Source organism: Lipotes vexillifer, unplaced genomic scaffold, assembly GCF_000442215.2.
Source record: "Lipotes vexillifer unplaced genomic scaffold, Lipotes_vexillifer_v1.1 scaffold691, whole genome shotgun sequence".
Taxonomy (NCBI): domain Eukaryota; kingdom Metazoa; phylum Chordata; class Mammalia; order Artiodactyla; family Lipotidae; genus Lipotes; species Lipotes vexillifer.
Window position 1 is genome coordinate 3,985,313 of NW_006788040.1, and position 21,577 is coordinate 4,006,889.

The window sequence follows — 21,577 nt, forward strand, 5'->3', positions numbered from 1 at the left end:
CACAGCACATGGAACTTCCCCGACCAGGGGTACCAGGGATCGAACCCGTACCCCCTGCAGTGGAAGTGCAGAGTCTTAACCACTGGAGCACCATGAAGTCCAGAAATGTTCATTATCTTGATTATGGTGATGGTTTCATGGGTGTATGCAGATGTCAAAACCAATCAGATCGTATACTTTAAATAAATACATGCAGTTTATTGTCCTCCAATGATACCTCAATAAAGTAATATAAAAGGGAGGGCCTGCCTTCTCCTTCTCCCCCACTACCCTGCAGGTCTCTGGAGGGAGTCTGAGTCTTGCTCACCACAGCAGTCCCAACCCCTAGAACAGTGCCTGGCATCGAGCAGACTCTCCATGTACATTTGCTGATTGAACAAAGGAATGCATAGAGGTAATGAAGGACCAGATCCTGTCAGGGTCTCTGAAGGACCTTCAATGCCACACTCAAGAGTAGGGGCCATTGGGGGACTTCCCTGGCACTCCAGTGGTTAAGACTCCATGCTCCCAATGCAGGGGGCATGGATTCGATCCCTGGTCAGGGAACTAAGATCCCACATGCCACATGGTGCAGCCGAAAAAGAAAAAAAAAAAAAAATGAGTAGGGGGCATGGAAGATTCCAGGGCAAGGAGCAGCAGTCTCCAACTGTATCTTCCACTCTTCACTCCTGGCTTAGGTCCCACTTGCTGCATGAAGCTTTCTGAACATTCTCTGCCCATCAAACTTCTGCTCTGTTTATCCAGATAAGAAACTATTTTGGACTGTTCTCCAAATGCTCCACTTATATGAGTCTTGTCTTTCTCAAGAGCCCATTCACCCACTTTGGCCCAAGACTTGATTTCTTTTGGATCTTCAGTAGTAAGTATGTGCATCTGCACGGTAACTACTCAATAAACATTAGCTTTAGCTATCACTCTGCAGAGGCAGCATGATGGCTGTCCCTTTGCTGGAGATCTTCTTCTCCCAAGTTGGGACTAAAGAGAAAAATACAGGGCGGGTACATCTCTGAGGACAATCTTTCAGGAGCTTCTGGTGGCCTGCAGCACAGCCAAAAGACTGCTCCTCAGTCAAACAGCTGTCTTCCTTAGCTCGTCCCTCTTCCCACCCTACACCCCATTCATAATGCCGCTGTCACTGTCACAGCTGTCATCACCGTCTTCGTTGAGTGCTCACTATGTCCTAGGTTCACTGCTAATTCACAGGCATCTCATTTAATCCTCACAACCACCCCAGCAAGGCTGGTTCTACCGTTACCCTGTTTTGGATCCTGAGGCTTAGAGACGTTAAGTAACTTGCCCAAAGTCACAGGGCCAAGTCTGTGTGACATTAAACACAAAGCTGGGCTCCTTAACTCTGCTTCCACCCCAGATGGTTTGTGTAGGAGTCAGGCTCTCAGGAGTCCAGGCCAATAGACTCAGGTCCTCCTGCCAGGTCCATCCTCCTCCCATTGCTCTGCCCGGCTAGTGCTTATTCATCCTTCAATACCCAGTTCAGGATCCCCCTCTTTCTGGAAGGAGTCCCTGGCAGTGTGTGCTCTCCCACCACCCTAAGACCTCCCCGTACCCATAAACCCCGCTGGTCTGGATCAGCAGCCTGGACTTTCTTCCCTCATATCCTGATCATGCTGCAGAGAACTACCAGTCTGCTTTCTCCCCTCAAGGGCAGGAACCATGTCTTTTCTCTTTGTAGCTCCAGTGCCTGTCACAAAGCGTGGCTAGGGTCCTTGACTCATTTACTGAATGTCTCCTGAGAGCTACTACGTGCCTGGCACTGGAAAACCAGAACAAAGGGAAGGGCCCGGTCCCTACTCCCACGGAGCCCACAGTCTAGCAGCCCAGGTGTCCAGTACATGGGGAAGGACTGAGGTGGGAAATCAGACCCAAGGAACCCGTCTCCACCAGCGCCGACCAACAGAACCTCTGCAGTGACGGAACTGCTCTAGACCTGGTCCGTGCTGGCCAATACAGTAGGCTCTCACCACATGGGACTATTTTAATTTAAATGAACTAAAACTAAATTAAAAATCCAGTTCCTCAGTTGAACTAGCCACAATTTCAAGAGCTCAACCACCACACGTGGTGAACAGCTAACATATTGGACAGAACAGTTCTCAATTTTCTGATCAATAACCCCCTTACATAAAAAGATTATGAATACAAGGATATATTGCACAACACAGGGAACACAGCCAACATTTTATAACTGTAAATGGAATATAACCTTTAAAATTGTGAATCACTATGTTATACACCTGAAACATATAATGTTGGACATTGACTCTAGTTCAATTTTTAAAAAAGTTATAAAAAAGAAACAAGAGGCTTTATAGCAGAAAGGTTAAGTGTATGGGCTCTAGGGGCAGCCTAGCTGTGTTCCCATCCTGGCTCCCCTAATTTTCCAGTTTTATGACCCTGAACTTTTAGTTTCCTCATCTGTAAAATGGGGACAACCAAAATGCCTACTCAGAGGGCTGTGGTTCAGCTTACATGAGATAAATCTAGGTGAAAGGTTTGGCCAAGAGGGAGTGCTCCATAAATTTTTTCTTAATTTTTATTTATTTATTTATGGCTACATTGGGTCTTCGTTGCTGTGCACGGGCTTTCTCTAGTTGCGGCAAGCAGGGGCTCCTCTTTGTTACGGTGCACGGGCTTCTCATTGCAGTGGCTTCTCTTGTTGTGGAGCACAGGCTCTAGGCGTTCGGGCTCAGCAGTTGTGGCTTGCGGGCTCTAGAGCATGGGCTCAGTAGTTGTGGCACACGGGCTTAATTACTCCACGGCATGTGGAATCTTCCCCGACCAGGGCTCGAACCCGTGTCCCCTGCATTGGCAGGCGGATTCTTAACCACTGCCAGGGAAGTCCCCTCTATAAATATTAAGTACTATTATTAGAGAGTAGTTAGGAAATAATAGGAAGCCATCCAGAAAGCAGGAAATAAAACACCAAGCTCGTTTCCCACAATTTTACTCACGCTCCCAGAAAATACTTCCTCCCACCTTGTTCAAGTAAGCTCATATTCTTGGGAAAACAGCAAGGGGGTATGGGGACTCCAGTCCCCGCGTCTGTCTCCTTCTCCAGCACCCTGGCACCTCTCTGCGGCTCTAATCTCTACCCGCAGCTGGTAATCGGCATGCTCACAGCCTCCTTAATTTTCAGTCTCACAAGCCCTGCCAGGTCTGTGTATGGCACTTCTCAGCCTGTTCAGAACTGACCTCTGAAATCAGTGTGCCCCGCCAAAGTGGATAGCAGCTGGGACGGCTCTGAAAAAGGCCCATCCGAAACCTGAGCACCTCCCACAGGGTCCAATCCCCAGACCCAGCTTTGGGCCAGCCCCACTGCTAGGCCAGCTCAGGCTGAGTCAGAACTGCCATCAGACTGATTCAAAATGAAATGCTTTGCAGGCAAGGTGTGGGGTGGTGACATGGAAAATACCACTCAAATTCAAGCTGCTCGGAAAGGAAACTTCTACTCTACGCTGGGCCTGGAAGGACCTAATAGCGTCCCAACTACTGAATTACAGACTGTGGCCCTTGGGTCATTCTAGAACAGATAAAGAAGGAATTTACTTTTTGCTTCTGAAATTGCAAGAATGATAATATCAGGCTGAACGGCCTCAAGGCACCGGCTCACCAGCGCTGGTGAAGTCCTCAGCTTCCCTGTCTTCAGGTCCTTGTGGGTGATCTGGAGTTGGTCCAGGGGCAGAGCTGGCATTGTGCTGCATTGACCCTCCTGAAAGGAATATGGATGGGAAGAAGACAGCAGACACAGAGGCTCCTGGGGGCAGGGGCCTGCATTGGGGCTGATCCCAGAGCCAGGAGAGAAGCTTCAACCTCTGGCCTCAAAGGCTTCAAAGGCCTGGTTCCTGTACCTACTAATCTAGACCAAAGTGACTTTTTTGCCTAAAGCAGCAGTTATCAGCTGAGGAGGAAAACACTCCCCAGGTGACTCCTGAAATATTCCCACCCAATTTGAGAAGTACTGGTTAAAAGTACCTAGATATCTTTATTATGGCTCCAGGTCCGTGCCCTCCTTGGCCTGTGAACTCTGTGAAGACAGTACCTGGACTCTCCTTCTCTTGCTACCTTTCCTGTGACAAGCATAGGCCTGATACAGAGGTGGCTTCATCAAATATTTCATGAACAATTGAATATGAAGATACTTTTCTTACCACGCTAACCAGATTTTAAGTCTTTTGAGGGTTGGAGCCATGGGCCTTTCTTCACTTGCAGAGGGAGTTAAGAGTTTACAACCTTTCTAGGCTTCAGGGAAGAAGGACACAGATAAACAGAAGGACCAGGGAGGTCAACAGAATTCACAGAAAACTGCCAGAGCAAGCTCCTTTCTAGAGAGGCACAAATTGGCCTCAGAGTCAGTGAGCAGCAGACACCACGTCTCCTGTCTTCCCATCCAATGCTCTTTTCTCAATACAACTTGGCCTGACCTGCGGAAGGACATGCGTATTGGCTGAATCATGGCACAGAAGTGACTCAGGCCTCAGACATGCCACAAAAGGCCAGCACAGTCTCAATGATGACATGAAGACATATCAAGGCTGGGATGAGGAAATCATCACCTCCTGAACCCTCACAGAGGAGCTGAGGGGCACGGTCAGCCATGAGTTACTGGAGTCCCAGATCTCAGATATTAGGCCTGGCCCTGGTGTTATGAAGACAGACTGATAAAGCAGGGTCTCTGCCCAGGGGGAGCTTCCGATCCAATAATAATAATGACAATAGCAGCGGCGGAAACATGCTTCTCATGTGCTGGTGCTCTTCTCAGTGCTTTTCTCAGCATGAACTCGCTTTATACACCTTAAGTTGCTTTACATGTATTAATGCTCGTAACAACTCTAAGGTTGGTACTATTACTACCTTCATTTTATCAATGAGGTAACAGAGGCTTGGAGAAGATAAGAAACTTGCCCTAGGTCTCAGAGTTAGTGGCTGGTGAAGCACGCTGGCTCTTAACCATTCGCTGTACTGAGTCTAGTGCACTTGAGCTGGTGGGGGCTGTGGCCGTCGGAGAAGCATTTCTAGAGGAGTGCCTGAAGGCTCAGGAGAGCCTGAGTTGAGTCTTGAGAGTGGAGACTGGCCAGGGAAGAAGGATGTCCCAGGCAGAGGAAATGGCAGGAGCAAAGGTAAGGAGGTAGGAAGCAGCTTGGTATATGAGGAACCTTGGTTCAGCGGCTGCTTTAAAGACTGTAAAGATAACCATCTTCACATGGGATGCAAAGACAGAGGTCCAGTCTGTCTAGTCCTCGAGGCTTGTTCCAGCTCTAGGATTGCAGTGGATAGTGGATCAGACACATGGTCCCTGTGTCTGAGCTTTCATCTTTCACCTTTGCAACATGTAGATAACACCATCTGTTGTATATACATTACTTCTAATCAAGTTACTACCTTACTAGCCTTTTGCAATAACCCAGATAAGAACGACAAGGATTATTATGCTCAGATGTCCTAAGAGGGGCCCTGATTTGCTCAGGTAAATACATGAGTGGCCAAGTTGAAACTGAAGCCCAGCTCTTGTGCCTGGGCACCTGGGTCTCTTGTGCTGATGCTAAAAATACTTCTTTCCTAACCCCTCAGCGATGCTGGGAGGGCAGCTGGAAACATCAGTGGTCGGCTCACCAGTGCAGAAGTCACAAGCCCAGTCCTTTCCATACTTACCTTCCAAAGACAGTAGTGGGAGTGTCCAGTGTGGGGACCTAGGGTGGGGAAAGAGCTAGACAGGTAGAGACAGCACCTGCTTTTGGAAGAAATCTACTCCTACAAGCCAGTGCCTGTAAGGGTAGTTCAGACCCAGGCTGGTGTGATGGTTGAAAGAAAAGTTTATAGTTCTACAGCCTGGGTTCAAATCCTGGCTCCATCCTACCCATGTTGAAACCTTGAGACAGTTCCTTAACATCTCTAAGCCTTGATTTCCTCATCTGTAAAATCGGGATGATAACAGTACATAATCTCATAAGCTCTCAGGGTTGGCATGAGAAGTAACCAGTACTAAGTCATCAGGATAGTACTTGGCATACAATAAGCACTCAGTAAAGTTCACTTGTTGTTATTATTCAAGTCCCAATCATAAGCAGAGCACTTTGGGCTTCCTCAGTTACTCGACAAACACTAACTGAATACATTCTGGGTCCTGGGCATGTAAATGACTATCATTCTGTGTAGTTAGAGCTGTAACTGGAAATTTCCAGAATAAGTACAGCAGAGAAAGGAAGGATGTCACAGAGAAGATGACTTACAACCTGGCTCTTGAAGGATAGGAGGAAAAGATGAAAAGGAAGGACATTCCAAGCAAAGAGCAAGCATGAGTAAAGGCTCAGAGCCTGTGGCTCTGAAGGAAGAGGGAGACATTTGGGATGGCTGAAAACACAAGGTCAGAGAGGGGGTGACAGAAGTGGAGAGAAGAGGTTGGATAGGAAAGATGGAGCCATGTTAAAAAGAGCCTCAAATGCTATACTGAAGATTTGGCCTTTCATTTGAAGGCAGTGAGGCGTCATTTAAGTAGAGGAGAGACACCATCAGAAAGAGAAGATAATAACTTGGTGCAGGAGAGGCCTTCTTTGAACCACTGGAGAGCAAAAACTCTGTGTTCAATAACTGTGTTAATAGGCCATTCAAAGAGTTTTTGAGTACCTACTATGTGCCAGGCACAGAAGCCTGCCTGGAGAATCCGAAGGCAGGCAAGTAACAGACCTGATTCTGCCCTTCATAGAGTTTACAGTCTTGATGGTTAAGACAGATATGAACCAGACAGCCATACAAACAAGTAAAACTCAACACCGTGAGTATGCTATGCAGGTAAGGCCCTTGGGACTATGACAGCATTTAACAGAGAGAACTAACCTGAGGGAGAGAGGATGTCAAGGAAGTTTTGAGTTTTCATCTCAAGTATGAATAGAAATTAACTAGGCAACGACTGGACTCTAAGTTCCAAAAGGATAAGGACCATGACCATGATGATATCTGTGCCCCACCAATGCATCCTCAGTGCCAAGCAGGGCAGTAGATGCCACAAATTAGGAAAGGGCCCCATATTGACCAATTTCAATAAGTCCTGGGAGCACCCCCAGGGATACTGCTGCCTCAGTTTCTGTCTTCACGCTTCTGGTCTCAATTCAATATTACTCTTCTCAGACACCTTACCAGACTACCCTATCTGAAGTATCCACTCCCCTAGTTACTGTCATATCTTTAATTACCTAGCGCATTTATTTGTCGTTGACTGTCTCCGCTCATTAGAGTGTAAGCTCCATGAGGGCAGGAGCCTTGTCTGTCTTGCTCTGTTTGTATCCCCAGTACCTAGATCTGTGCCCGGCACATAGAAGGCGCTGGACATATATTTGTTGAACAAATTAATGAACGCTGAGGAAACTGAAACTCGGGGTTAAGTGGGAGGATCGTGACTCGTCCAAGGCCAAGGTCACTCTCGGGCCGATCCTCGAATCCGAGACTCTAAGCTCTGGCGGCCTAATTGGGCGGGGGTCGGTGGAGGGGTAGGAGGAACGGGGCGACTCGCGGCCCCTGGGGCAGTGTAACGCTTGGCCCTGCCGTGTAGGCAGGGAGGCCCGAGGCCGCGTAAGGCACGGCTGCGGCCCTTCCCAGGCCCGATGCCCCACATCCGGCAGGGCCCAGCCACGCACTCACCTCGGCGGCTCCACTGTCGGCGCTGTACAGCCGCCGCCACAGCCGCCGCGGTCCACGATGACAGTTCCCACAGCGCCGGCACTTCCGGGGTCAAACTGCGATTCCGCAGGCGCAGACAGGAAGCCTCGGCCCGGCCCCGCCCCCGAAGCCAACTGCCGCCGGGAAGCCGGGCCCGGGGCCACGCCCCCAACAGCAAGACTCTGCCCCCATTAGGAACAGCCTGGATGTAACCACGCCCACTGTCCCCCCTTAGCTCCCTTCTTGCTTTTGCAGAGAGAATGGAAGGTGGGCGGAGAGCAGGTATTGTTCTACCTCTTGGAAAAAACAAGTATGGTACCTGGGTTCTTAGGATCCCAGGCTTCCACCTCCTTCCGTAACCTACTCAGTCACAATCTCAAGTCCAGGAGGAATTCTGCAGCTGAATGCTGCAAGCTGTGTCAGAACACTGAATGCTTCCCTTTATTGGCATCATTTTTTCAGGCAAACTGAACATCCAATGATATGGAAGGGACAGAAAAAAAGTGCCAGTAACTCCATGTCTTTTTCTTCTGGCATCACATCCATTGGTCACACAGGAAATATAATTTGTATCTTGGTGGTTGGTTGGAAGACAATAATGTGTGGCAGCCTTTGGTACAGAGAAAGCTTAAAATAGGACTTCTGGCAAAAGTGTATGGATTGGTTTCATCATTCCTGATGGGTATTAATATCACTGAAGTTTTAGAGCTAAATAACATGACTATAAAAAGACAAAAACATCCAATAAGACACCTGACTTCTCTAAACATGTCTCAGTTTCCTCATCTGTCAAAAGGGGTCATTGATACCCACTTCATCATCATTAGGAGACTTAATGAGATAATGCAGACAATAGCAAGCACATAGTAGGTGCTCAAAAATTGAATGGAGAGAAAGGAAGGAAGAAAGAAGAGGAGGAAGGGAGGAAGGAAGGAAGGAAGGAGACTCCCTATCAGTTGGAGTGTTAACCCTTATATATATATATATATATATATATATATATATATATATTTTTTTTTTTTTTTTTTTTTTTTTTAGCGGTACGCGGGCCTCTCACTGCTGCGGCATCCCCCGCCGCGGAGCAGAGGCCCCGGACGCGCAGGTCCAGCGGCCATGGCTCACAGGCCCAGCTGCTCCACGGCACGTGGGACCCTCCCGGACCGGGGCACGAACCCACGTCCCCTGCATCGGCAGGCAGACTCCCAACCACTGCGCCACCAGGGAAGCCCTAACCCTTATATTTATTTCATCTTTGTTTTCTCTTCTTTGCCTGAAAAGATTAATGAGGAATGTGAGCTTCCAAAGGAGGCATCCTTGTCTGAGCTATCATATGTCCAACTGAAATGAAATTAAAAAGCCACTATAATGACTTCCCTGGTGGTCCAGTGGTTAAAAATCTGCTTTCCAATGCAGGGGTCATGGGTTCGATCCCTGGTTGGCATACCAGCGATCCGACATGCTGCGCGGCAACTAAGCCTGCGCACTCTAGAGTCCGCGCACCACAAGGAAAGATCCCACATGCCGTAACGAAGATCCCGTGTGCTGCAACTAAGTCCCAACGCAGCCAAATAAAAAAAAAAAAAAAAAAAAAAAAAAAACACTTTAACAGGAGAAACCTTAAACCATGTATTAGTTACACACAAGTATGGAGGAATGTGGGGGCCTCTATTCTCTAAATTAAAAGAAACACAACAACAACTAACTTACTTTAAGAGCAATTATTTGGGTTGGCAAAGGAGGCGACTGTGTGTGGTGCTCAGTCAAGTCTAGAGATAACTAAAGAGAAGAACTGTCAGGAGTTGGAGCTAGAAAATCAGCACAGGAATATCTGGGACTGAGTCCCACCTGGCCCAGATGCTCTGAGTCACCTAAAATGAATCAGTATTGCCTTCGTGTTTCAATCCTCCAGCAAGTGTGTATTTGCAGAGCACCCATTGTTGGGGTTAGCTGTTGTGTGGCCCACACAGTGTTCATTTCCTGTTTTCCCACTCACAGCAGCTTGACTACTCCTCAGAGAACCATCCTTCCCACTTCAGTCCACATGGAGTAGGACTGACTCTTCACCCAGAGTTGAGGGGTGTGCAACTGTATTAGTTATCTATTGCTGTGCAACAAATCACTCCAAAACTCAGTGGCTTAGAACAATAATAATTATTTATTATTTCACATGGTTTCTGTGGGTTAAGGATGCCAAATTGGCTTGGCTGGGTGGATCTGGCTCAGGGTCTCTCATGAAGATGCAATCAGATGTCAGTTGGGACTGTACTCCTCTGAAGGCTTGATCAGAGCTAAAGAACCCACCTCCAGGTGGCTCTGCTCATGTGGCTGGCAAGTTGGTAACAACTGTTGGCCAGAGGCCACAGTTCCTCTCCACAGGGCTGCTTGAGTATCCCCACAACATGGTTCCTGGCTTCCTTCAGAGGGAGCAATCCAAGAGATCAAGGCAGAAGCAGCTATGCCTCTATGATTTAGCCTTAGCAGTCACATGCCATGACTTCATCCATATTTCTGTTGGTCACAAAGGCCAGCGTTTGTTCAGCATGGAGGAGACAAAGGACATGAATATCTGAAGGCAAGATCATTGGGGGCCATCTTGGAAAGTGGCTACCACATGGATCTGAGTCTGGCAATCAGCGTATTCCAAACCCTCAGCCATAGTGACTGGCTCAAGAATAGATACATGATCCAAATTATACCAAATTCTGAGATCTTTATTGGAGTCAAGAAGAAAGAAAAGTTCTCCTTCTTTTTTTCGGTCGTGCCACGCAGCATGTAGGATCTTTGATCCCCCAACCTGGGATCGAACCCACGCCCCCTGCAGTGGAAGCGAAGCATCTTAACCACTGGACCACCAGGGAAGTCCCCCAACCCAAGCTTCTTTACATTGTGGTTGGGTCCCCACAGAGTAACAGTGGGAGCTGCCAGATCTTTTGAGGCCTAGGCTCTGATACTCATACAACATCACTTCCTCCACATTCTATTGGTCAAAGCAAGTTATAAGGCCAGCTCTGATTCATGGGGAGAGGAAGTAGCCCTCCTGCCCCATCCACAAGCAGCCACTCATCTACTTTCTGTCTCTACAGATTTTTTTTTTTTTTTGCGGTACGCAGGCCTCTCATTGCTGTGGCTCTCCCGTTGCGGAGCACAGGCTCCGGACGCACAGGCTCAGCGGCCATGGCTCCTGGGCCCAGCCGCTCCGTGGCATGTGGGATCCTCCCAGACCGGGGCACGAACCCGTGTCCCCTGCATCGGCAGGCAGACTCTCAACCACTGCGCCACCAGGGAAGCCCTCTATAGATTTTTGATGGCCGTTTTACAGGCAACCTACAACAGCTAGGGAGACTACGCAATGAGAGAGATTTGTGTGGGAGATAATGGTGTTTTGAGCTCTGGCAGTAGCAAAGTATCCTCAGGAGAAAATGAAACAATAGCAGTGAAATCTCTTTGCAAAGTGTTACATAAAAATACAAATTTCATAATCTACACTGTCCCCAGCCAGGAACTGCTGTCCCTAGCAGCTTTCTGTTAAGCCAGGCTTTCTCTCCATAGGCTGTGTCTGTCCAATCCCCCTGCCCTCTGTCGAGTTCATCAAAGCTTCTGCTGACTCAAGAAGAATCTAGAGAATGATCACTGCAGTGAAAGCCTCAAATCATCCCCCAGGGCCCCTAATAACAAAACATCTGCTTGCCATTCTTCCCTTTCCCTCTGGATTTTAGTGAGAAAGCAGCATTAAATGAAGATAATGATAAACAACTTAAAAACTAAGCCTCCTGGCTTGCAAGAAGGGAGGCTTAATTTGAAGGCAGCTAATTATCCACTCTATAATTTACAGATAGTGGTTATCTTGCCTTCTGTCACTGGTCTGCAAACAGTAGTTGGAAAGATTAAAAAAACATCCGGACTTCCCGGGTGGTACAGTGGTTAAGAATCCACCTGCCAGTGCAAGGGACATGGGTTCAAGCCCTGGTCTGGGAAGATCCCACATGCCGTGGAGCAACTAAGCCCGTGCACCACAACTACTGAGCCTGTGCTCTAGAGCCCGCGAGCCACAACTGCCGAAGCCCATGCACCTAGAGCCCATGCTCCGCAACAAGAGAAGCCACTGCAATGAGAAGCCTGTGCACCGCAACGAAGAATAGCCCCGACTTGCCTCAACTAGAGAAAGACTGCACGCAGCAACGGAGACCCAGTGCAGCCAAAAAATAAAAAAAAATTTTTAAAAAAGTCCAAGCTAATGCATTTTAGAAAGAAGAGGGCAGAGAACCCCCAAGTCAAAGAAAAGAATATTAACAAACATGTAGTCCAGATCTCTCTTTGGTGGGTAAGGGAACTGAGGCCCAGAAAGGGGATGAGACTTGCCCAGAGAGGTCCACAGAAGTCTCCATGCTGGCTCCAGCCGAAAGCTCCACCCAGGGAGATGAAAGGGTAGCTCTGTCTGCCCCATGCTGCTCAGAGACTGCACTCAGACCACCCATCGAAGTGGCAATTGGCACATCCGGGCTCTCAGTAATCATCAGTGTGGGACGATGGAGCCACAGAACCGGGGGTAGAAATAATTCCTCAAGGGCTGCGACCAGGTTTAAATTGCAGCGAGGGCTGGGCAGGGGGATTTTTGCTTCACTTTAAGATTGAATATTTTTTATTTGGTAGCGTCTCAGACTTTTCATGTAGGCTCTGAGACGAAGGGCTTTCAAAAGGCACCTCCAGCTACTCTGGTGATGGGAAAGGTAGGTACTTGATGTCTTTAACCATTAAGCCTGGGGTTTCAATACGGTGGAATAGTGCCAGCTCTTTAGCTGTCCTTTGGAGAGCATGAAAAGAAGTTACTGGAAGATATGCCTTGACTATCATGAAAACAGAGGAACCTTGCCTTCTCATGTTCCTGGGTGTTTTCTCCCTGGGCCACATAGTCCCCAGCGGACTCCAGAATGCAGCCACTCTGACCTTCTAATTTCTTAAATGCCCTGGTCCCTTCACACTTCAGGGCACTAGCCATGCTGCTTCCTCAGCCTGAAATGGCCCCCATGCTCTCCTTATCAAGGTAAAGCCTTCATCTCTTCTTTCCCCAGGTTATAATCATTTCCCCGATATATACACTCCTAGCTAGCTCCCTGACAAGTTATGAACCTCATCTGTTTTGTTCCCTAAACTTATTCCCAATTCTCAACTTAGTACCTGGCACCTAATTGCATGCAATAAATATCTGCTGAATGAATGATTGAATCAAAGTGCCAAGATAGTCTAGAATGACTCTTCTTTCTTAAAAATATTTATTTATTTATTTATCTGGTTGCACCAGGTCTTAGTTGTGGCAGGCAGGCTCCTTAGTTGTGGCATGCATACTCTTAGTTGCGGCATGCAAACTCTTATTTGAGGCATGCGAACTCTTATTTGCAGCATGCATGCGGGGTCTAGTTCCTAGACCAGGGATCAAACCCAGGACCCCTGCATTGGGAGTGTGGAGACTTATCCACTGTGCTACCAGGGTAGTCCCAAGAACAATGCTTCTAATTCCAAGTAAAGAAACTGTGGCCCAGAGATGGGCAATGACTTGCTCAGGATCACATGCAGGCATCTAATAGGTCCTTGCTGATTATTCACTCCCTTAAAATACCTTGGCACGTGGGACACAGCCACTTCAAGGCAATGCGAGGCTGAGGGACTCAGCTGTGTTCCATACTCTGGACAACTGTAGTCCCCTCCTTAGCAGAAGGCTCCCCATGAGGCAGGAATTCTAAACCTGAGTCAATGAAGGGGCTCCAGGATCTATGCATCCCCTGAAATGTATGCAGATATACTGGGGAGCTTTTTTCAGTAGAAGGGCTGCCAGGTTTTATCCGAACTTAAAATGAGCAAGATCCCCAAATGCTAAGAATCACTCACACTAGCTCTCTGCTGAATCTCTTCTTTCCTTCTTGCTAGAAAAGCCACTCTACGGCCCAAGAATCTCTGGCAGCAGAAACATGGCTTAGTGTGAGGCTGCGAGGCTAGCAGAGGTCAGGGCTAAGTGGCTAACACGTGCAATCAGAGAGAAATGCATTTTCAGCTTCAGCTGGTTGAGGGTACCAGGGAAAGCTTCCTGGAATAGGTGCCAATTAAGCTGGGCTGTAGTGAACTGTGAAGGTTTGAGGGGCTAGAAGTGATGTAGGGAGAGGGATAGGGTCCCAAATTCCCTTCTGGGAGCCCCAATGTCCTCATCAACTACCCATTCCCCAAAGGAGAGGTCGTTTAAACTGTCTAGCATCAGAGTGTTTTGGGTCCAGACACCAGCCTGGCTGTAGAATCTCTTTTTCCTTCTCCCTTTTGAAGGCAACACAGGCTGTTTTTGTGATGCCAACCATCGCCGGCAACACTTTGTCCCCTCTGTTGAATTATTCATCCGGTGAGATGAATTATTAATTTCTAATTTTGTACAGCAAATGCCAGGCAAACAGGTAGAAATGGATTTGGGACCCTGGGCATGGAGCCACAGACCTCCCCAGGTCCCCTTAAGCACAGGCCACCAGGGCCAAGAAATTATGCAGGAATTTGCAAGGGTCTCGCCCTGGAATGCATTTGACTGAGGGCGAAGTTGGTACAAGATCGTGGTACCCCTTGAAGTGGCTGGGCTCCACTCTCCTCTGGCTCTCAGGCACGTTGCTTTCCTGGGTCTTCACTGTGGCGATCCTGACTGGCTCCAGTGCTAGGCTGTATTGCGTGTCCACAGTGGGCCCAGCTGCATTCCGTGGAGTGAGTTGGATTTGATTCTGAGCCTAGAATCTAAGTGGCTCAGGGTTAATCAAGCAGGATTTTTCAACCATAGCCCTGTTGACATTTTGGCCCAGATAACTCTTTTTTGGGGACTGTTCTGTGCATTGTAGGATGTGGAGCGGCATCCTGATATGATGCAATGAGAAAGGTACTTCACCTCTGGGGGATGCCTTCTCAAAATTCATAATCACGTGAAACCATCAGACAAACCCAAATTGAGAAGACAATCCACAAAACAGCTGACCAGTACACTTCAAAAAGTAGCAAAGTCATGAAAGACAAGCAAAGACCAAGAAATCTGTCACAGATTGGAGACAAGCAGACATGAGGACTAAATGTAATATGGTATCCTACATTGGATCCTGAAACAGAAAAGGGACATCAGTAGAAAAACTGGTAAAATCCAAATAAAGTCTACAGTTTAGTTAACAGTATTGTGCCTATGTCAATCTCTTAGTTTTGATAAATGTGCCATGATGATATGTTAATTTTAGAAGAAGCTGGGTGAAGAATATACAAGAATTCTCTGTACTATCTTTGAAATTCTTGTGTAAATCTTATAATTACTTCAAAATTTAAAAACTAACAGTAATGTAGAACAGGGTTTCTCAACCTCAGTACAATATATTGATATTTTGGGCCAGATAATTCTCTGTTGGGAGGAGCTGTTTTATGCATAGTAGGATGTTCTGCAGCATTCCTGGCCTCTACCCACTAGACGCCAGTAGCATACCTCCCCCTGGCCCCAGCTGTGGCAACCAAAAAGTCTTGACATTGTCAAGTGTCCCCTCGGGGGCAAAGTGGCTCCCACTTGAGAGCCACTGGGTTAGTGGCTTCACTTCTTTGAGTCTTTTTCTTTCTTCTTCTTCTCCTATCTACTCAGTGGGGATCTAGGTAGTGATTACCAAGGTGAAATATGATGGTCAAACAAGATCACAGATGTGAGGTCTCCACTTGTTCAGAGTGTCCCCATCCTGGGACATTTCTGTTACAGGAACTGACGGGTCTCTTTTATTACTCAGTCCAGGTCTCAGTTAGGATTGTGTTCAGCTGCAGGTAACAGAACAACCACCTTAACCTGACTTGAACAGTGAAGGGGAGTGATTGGTTCATATAACTGGAGTCCCAGAAGTAAGTTGATCTTCAGCTTTGGTTGATCCCACAATTCACCCATGTCCTCATCCTCAGGGACCAGTTCTTTCTGTCTTTTTGCTCTGCCATATACAGTGAGGGTTTCTACTGAGATTGGTTCACCTTCGGGCCCTAGGAAGATCTTCAGCAGCCGTCAGCACCATGGGCCTTCTTATTCACTTCAGGGTCTGAAAGAACACATCTGTTCCTGCATTCCAAGCCAGAGTCCTGAGAGCCAACCTGACTGGGCCACTTAAGTCACAAGCCCACTTTGAAATTAGCATCTACATTCAGTAGAATGGGTGTGCTGTGTGGTTTATGCCCACCAAGTCGCACCCCTGGAACTTGGGATGGAATCACCTTTCCCAGGGTATGGCTGTGTAGATACTCAAATGAAGAAATGAAGATCTTAGCACCAACAGGATCCAGTGAGTGTTCTAAAACCAATCATTCTAGTGGAGGGGAGGAATAGACTAGTTGATTGGCTGGACCTGGGTCTTGGCCAACCCTTGGAGATGAGGGCATGGGGAGGTGGGGAAGTCAGCCTCACCCAAGTGGAGGGACTGAAAGTGGGGGAAGCTTGGTTTCCTAATCCCCAAATAGGGATGCAGCTACCAGGAAAGGGCATAAATGGATGCTGGGCAGGCAAGAATAAAAGGTGTCCATTGAATGAGGTCAAGAGAGGGCTGTGGAGGGGGGGACATGTTAGGATATCTATAGAGGGGATCAGACATCTCTGTGTACCACTTCAGAGGCACGGAGCTCACCACTTATTCCAACTAATGATAGGTGCTCTCAGGTGCGACTTGACAACGCCCCTCCTCTCTCTATGCCGCCTGTCAGGCTCAGTACTCACCCTGTGTAACCTAGAAATGTGGGATGTTAATGCTCACGCGGCAACCCTTGACCAAAGGGACTCGGAGCTGATGGCTAAATGCTTCCCCTTTTATTCCTCAGAGTGGACACATCCCAGATATGTTTCCTAAGGCATCTCAGACAATCCCAAGGTATTGAGCCACCAGTCACCCACATCAGATCCACCCATGGCCCGCCTTGTTCCTGGCTCTTGCTCCTTGCCTGTCCTTCACTCCTGCTCCCTGGGGCCACTTCCTAAATAAACTATTCACACAGAAGCCTTTATCTCAGATTCTAATTTTGGGGGGGACTTCCCTGGTGGCGCAGTGATTAAGAATCCACCTGCCAATGCAGGGGACACAGGTTTGAGCCCTGGTCCAGGAAGAGCCCATATGCCGTGGAGCAACTAAGCCCGTGTGCCACAACTACTGAGCCCGCATGCTGCAACTACTGAAGCCAGCACACCTAGAGCCCATGCTCCGCAACAAGAGAAGTCCACAATGAGAAGAGAAGAGAACCACAATGAGAAGCCCACACACCGCAATGAAGAGTAGCCCCCGCTCGTGGCAGCTAGAGAAAGCCCACGTACAGCAATGAAGACCCAATGCAGCCAAAAATAAATAAAATAAAAATAAATAAATAAATAAGTAAAATAATTTGGGGGCAACCCAGGATAAGTCAAAGATCTTAGCTAGTCTGAGATTTAGATGTAAGTCTTTATACTTTTTAGACAGCATGTGAAAATAAAAGAAAGTTTTGTGCCTTTAAATTGGCCTCCTGCCTGTTGATTGGGGGCCATGTTCAGTGGAAACTGCTCTCAGCGCTGAAAGTCAAGCCTCTTGAGACCATGTGAGTTCCAGACCTTTCTTGGCAGGAGGCAGTGGTCTGCCAGCTGCTGTGCCCAGGGTGTGCCAGGCGGGCGGCAGGAGTGTCCCAAGATGAACCCCTGCCCAGAGAAGCTGTCAGGGGCTGACTGCAGCCTTGAGAACTTTATCAAGATGTCACCAGCCAAACTGGGAAGGCTGCCCTGCCTCCAGCTGCACCCTGTGATTCTGACTGACATGCCCTCAACTCCACTTGGGCATCAAGAGCTCACTTGGGGTGGCCCGCCGGTGACAAGGCACAAAGCAGTCTTTGCAGAGGTAGTGGGAGGGGCCTGGAGAAAGGGCTGTCTCCTTTTCTGTAGCAGCCTGCCTCTCCTCCACTGGCTATAGACACATGTCACAGTAAGTCTCTGCTTCCTGCTCCCTAGGCTCGGTTTCCTCCACCGATGCCCACTGACAATCCCTGACACTGTTGGGATGAATGCCTCATTTTCTCAACCTTCTGGCCACAGCCCATACACCTACTGTGCGCCCCTCCTGGTGGGGCCCTTGGCCACCTCTCCTGAGCTCAAACCTTGCTCCTTGCTGCCAAAAAGGCCCTCAGGCCCAGTGTGTCTTGCCTTTTGACAATCCTCCAGCTCTCCAACAGAAACCCAGAGCAGGGCTGGCAGGGCATGGAGGCAGCCCAGTTTATACATATTTGGCAATATCTCAGTTTATGATCAGGTATACCAGGGAAATTTGGGACAGGACTGAATAGTAACAGATTAGCCCCAATCTGTGTCATTCCTCGGCAATTTTTTTTGAGGGGGGGCCACATCGCATGGCTTGTGGGATCCTGGTTCTATTGTGTAGAAAATAAGCTACAAGGATATATCGTACAACATGGGGAATATATTTTATAATAACTATAAATGGAGTATAACCTTTAAAAATTGTGAATCACTCTACTGTACACCTGTAACTTACATAATATTGTACATTACCTATACTTCAATATAAAAAAAAAGCAGGGACTTCCCTGGTGGTCCAGTGGTTAAGGCATTGCACCTCCACTGCATGGGGCACGGGTTCAATCTCTGGTTGGGGAACTAAGATCCCACATGCTGCATGGTGTGGCCAAAAAATTTTTTTTTAAATTTAAATTTTATAAAAGCAAAGCTTAAATAAATAAATAAATCAGTTTAAACATTATTCTTCCAATTGCACTCCTCTTATTTTTTTAAAAATTATTTTTGGCTGCGTTGGGTCTTTGTTGCTATGCACAGGCTTTCTCTAGTTGCAGCGAGCAGGGGCTACTCTTCATTGCGGCGCGCCGACTTCTCAGTGTGGTGGCTTCTCATTATGGTGGCTTCTCTTGCTGTGGAGCACGGGCTCTAGGCATGCAGGTTCAGTAGTTGTGGCTCGCGGGCTCTAGAGCACAGGCAATTGTGGCGCATGGGCTTAGTTGCTCCGTGGCATGTGGGATCTTCCCGGACCAGGGATTGAACCCTTGTCCCCTGCATTGGCAGGCGGGTTCTTAACCACTGTGCCACCAGGGAAGTCCCACACTCCTCTTTACCTTCATGTTTTATGGATTTTATGAATCAAACAAATGTATTTTCTAAGTAGTTTTAAGCTCTTCCTTCCTCCACTCCTCCCTTCTTTCTTTCCTTCCTTCCTTCTTCCCTTCCCTCCTTCCTTCCTTCCTTCCTTCCTTCTTTTCCTTCCTTTTCTTAAGTATCATTGAATCTGGCCTATTCTTTTCTCCCCCCTCGGAATCACTGCACCTCTATGACTGCTGGTTACTGAGAGGGCATCTCCACAGGCTCTTACTACCCACACCTTGGTGAATCCAAGAGCTGGGAGGCCTAGAATTCTTGATTTTGCTCTCCTCTCCGTTTCCATCCTTGGTGACCCACGGCCAGGCCTCTAATTTGTAAGTCTGGGCTTACCTGTTTGGAAAATGGGTTGAATTATTGATGCCTCCCTCAACAGGGTGTTGAAATTTAATTACTGTTTGCAGCATTGCTTAAGATGTTGAGATGAAAGGCAGTTTTAAAAGTCCGTGTTATTGGCATTAGTAATAAAGCTGAGGAATTTGTTTGTGAGTTTGCAAGGTTGTCATAAGTGGGAAAAGGGGAAAAAAAAAAAAGGTTGATTTTATGTGGAAAAACCTTGCCCAAAAAACAGCCGCAGATCCTGGTTGGTATAAATAGCAAGAACATCCTGTACCTCAAAGGACTTTGCAAATTTCACATTCTTCCCTGTCCCTAAAAAGATAGAACCCACACTTCCAAAACTGAAAACAAGGAGTCACCTGGGGTTTTAAGGAAAGAAATTCAGGGGCCAATTTTTTGGCTGAGACAGTTCTCAGCTCTCTTCACAATTTATAAGAAAAGCGCAGTTAAAGAACAATTCTTCATTTTTACCCTCAGTACTTTGCTTTTTCTTTTTGCATTCTGATCACATTTCTACCAACATAGCAGTTAACAAGGACTTTTAGAAACCTACTATTTTTGTGAACACTTTATAAGGGGAGGTTAGGATAAAATAAAAGGTTAAAACTCAGCCCATGCCCTCAGAACATTTACTGTCAAGCCAGAAGATAAATAGGAGCAAGTGGCCTATATTTAGAATTTATTTCACGGTGCCCTGCTATTAATAATAACTGCCCCCTTTGGAGTGTCCCAAGTCCTTTGAAATGTATTACTTCATTTGATCCACTGGCAGTGCTGGAATTACAAGCTCTGATTTCAGGTGAGGAAGCTCAGACACAAGTGACTTTTCTAAGGCCATACAGCCTGCAAGTGATGGTTTTGGGACTTAAACTTAGTCCTGGGAATTGGAATCGTCTAGGGGAATCTAGTGGAAAGATCTAGTGTTCCTTCCACTGTAGTACTGCCACACTTGGAAGCTAATCAAAGGAAAGGCCTAGCCTTTTGCCCCAGGTTCAAGGCCAGCTTAAGCCAAAGACCAATGCCATGTGGCATCTAATCAAAGAGGAGCAGTGTAGAGGTTAAGGGTGTGGGTCTTGGACTCAGAGGCTCTGGTTTTGTTCCTGACTCTTACTTACTATGTGGATTGGGGCAAATGACTTGACTTTGCTGAGCCTGTTTCCTCATCTATTAAATGGAGATATAATATTAGTGTTTCTGTCTTCATTAAGTTCTCTTAAAAGAGATCATCTGTGGAGAGTGCTTAGCCCAGTGCTTGACATATCCAGTCTTTGTTAAAAGTTATCAGGTGAGACCATGTTAGGCAAATGAATGCTAAATGCACCTTTACCCCTGAAAGGAACCATCTTGGGCCAAGAACTCAAAGGAATTTAAAAAAAAAAACACCACTTCAGGACTTCCCTAGTGGTCCAGTAGTTAAGACTCCACACTTCTCACTGCAGGGGGCACATGTTCGAGCCTTGGTTGGGGAACTAGGATCCTGCGTGGCACGGCCAGAAAAAAAGACCACTTTTATTTTGAGATAATTGTAGATTTACATGCAATTGTAAGAAATCGCCCCTATGCCCTTTACCAATTTTCCCCTTTATTACTATAGTACCAAATCACAACCAGGAAATTGACATTGATATAATCCACCCACTTATTTGGATTTCACCAGTTTTACGTGTGTGTGTGTGTGTGTGTAGTTCTATGCAATGTTATCACATGTGTAGGTTTGACTACCACCACAGTCAAGTTACAGAAGAGTTTCATTTCAAGCATCCCTCAGGCAACCCTTTTATAGTCATAGCCTTCTCCCTTCCTCTTTGCTTCCCTAACCCCTGGCAACCACTAATGTATTCTCCATCTCTACCATTTTGTCACTGCAAGAATGTTATATACATAGAATCATCCTGTATGTAGCCTTTTAAAGTTGGCTTTTTTTGTTCAGCATAATTCCCTTGAGATCCCATGAAGTTGTTGTGGGTGTCAATAGTTACTTCCTTTTTATTACTGAATAGTAGTATTCCATAGTATGGAAGTGCCAAAATTTGTTTTACATTCAGCCATTGAAGGACATTTGGTTTGATTCCAGTTTGGGGCTATTATGAATAAAGCGGCTATGGACAATCATGTACAGGTTTTTGTGTGAACATAAGTTTTCATTTCTCTGGAATAAATGCCCAAGAACACAACTGCTGGTTATTTGTAAGTGTATATTTAGTTTTGTAAGAAATTGCCATACTGGACATCCCTGGTGGCACAGTGGATAAGAATCTGCCTGCCAATGCAGGGGATGCGGGTTTGAGCCCTGGTCCAGGAAGATCCCACATGCCACAGAGCAACTAAGCCCACGTGCCATAACCACTGAGCCTGCGCTCTATAGCTCGCAAGCCACAACTACTGAGCCCGCGTGCCACAACTACTGAA

The 21,577-nt window shown here is 47.1% G+C and overlaps 1 protein-coding gene across 3 annotated transcripts in view; it reads right to left on the reverse strand.

Annotated features, from left to right (window-relative positions):
- ASCC2 (activating signal cointegrator 1 complex subunit 2) overlaps positions 1-7,697 on the reverse strand; it is a 39,080-nt gene extending 31,383 nt beyond the window's left edge. For 2 of the 3 annotated variants that reach the window (XM_007461182.1, XM_007461181.1), the window contains exon 1: positions 3,629-3,709. In XM_007461182.1, coding sequence (XP_007461244.1) covers positions 3,629-3,709 — 81 coding nt within the window. Of the gene's footprint in view, positions 1-3,628; positions 3,728-7,650 lie in introns of those variants that run through there. The other variant, XM_007461180.1, reaches the window with a different exon arrangement.
- Between the last annotated feature and the right edge of the window lie 13,880 nt (positions 7,698-21,577).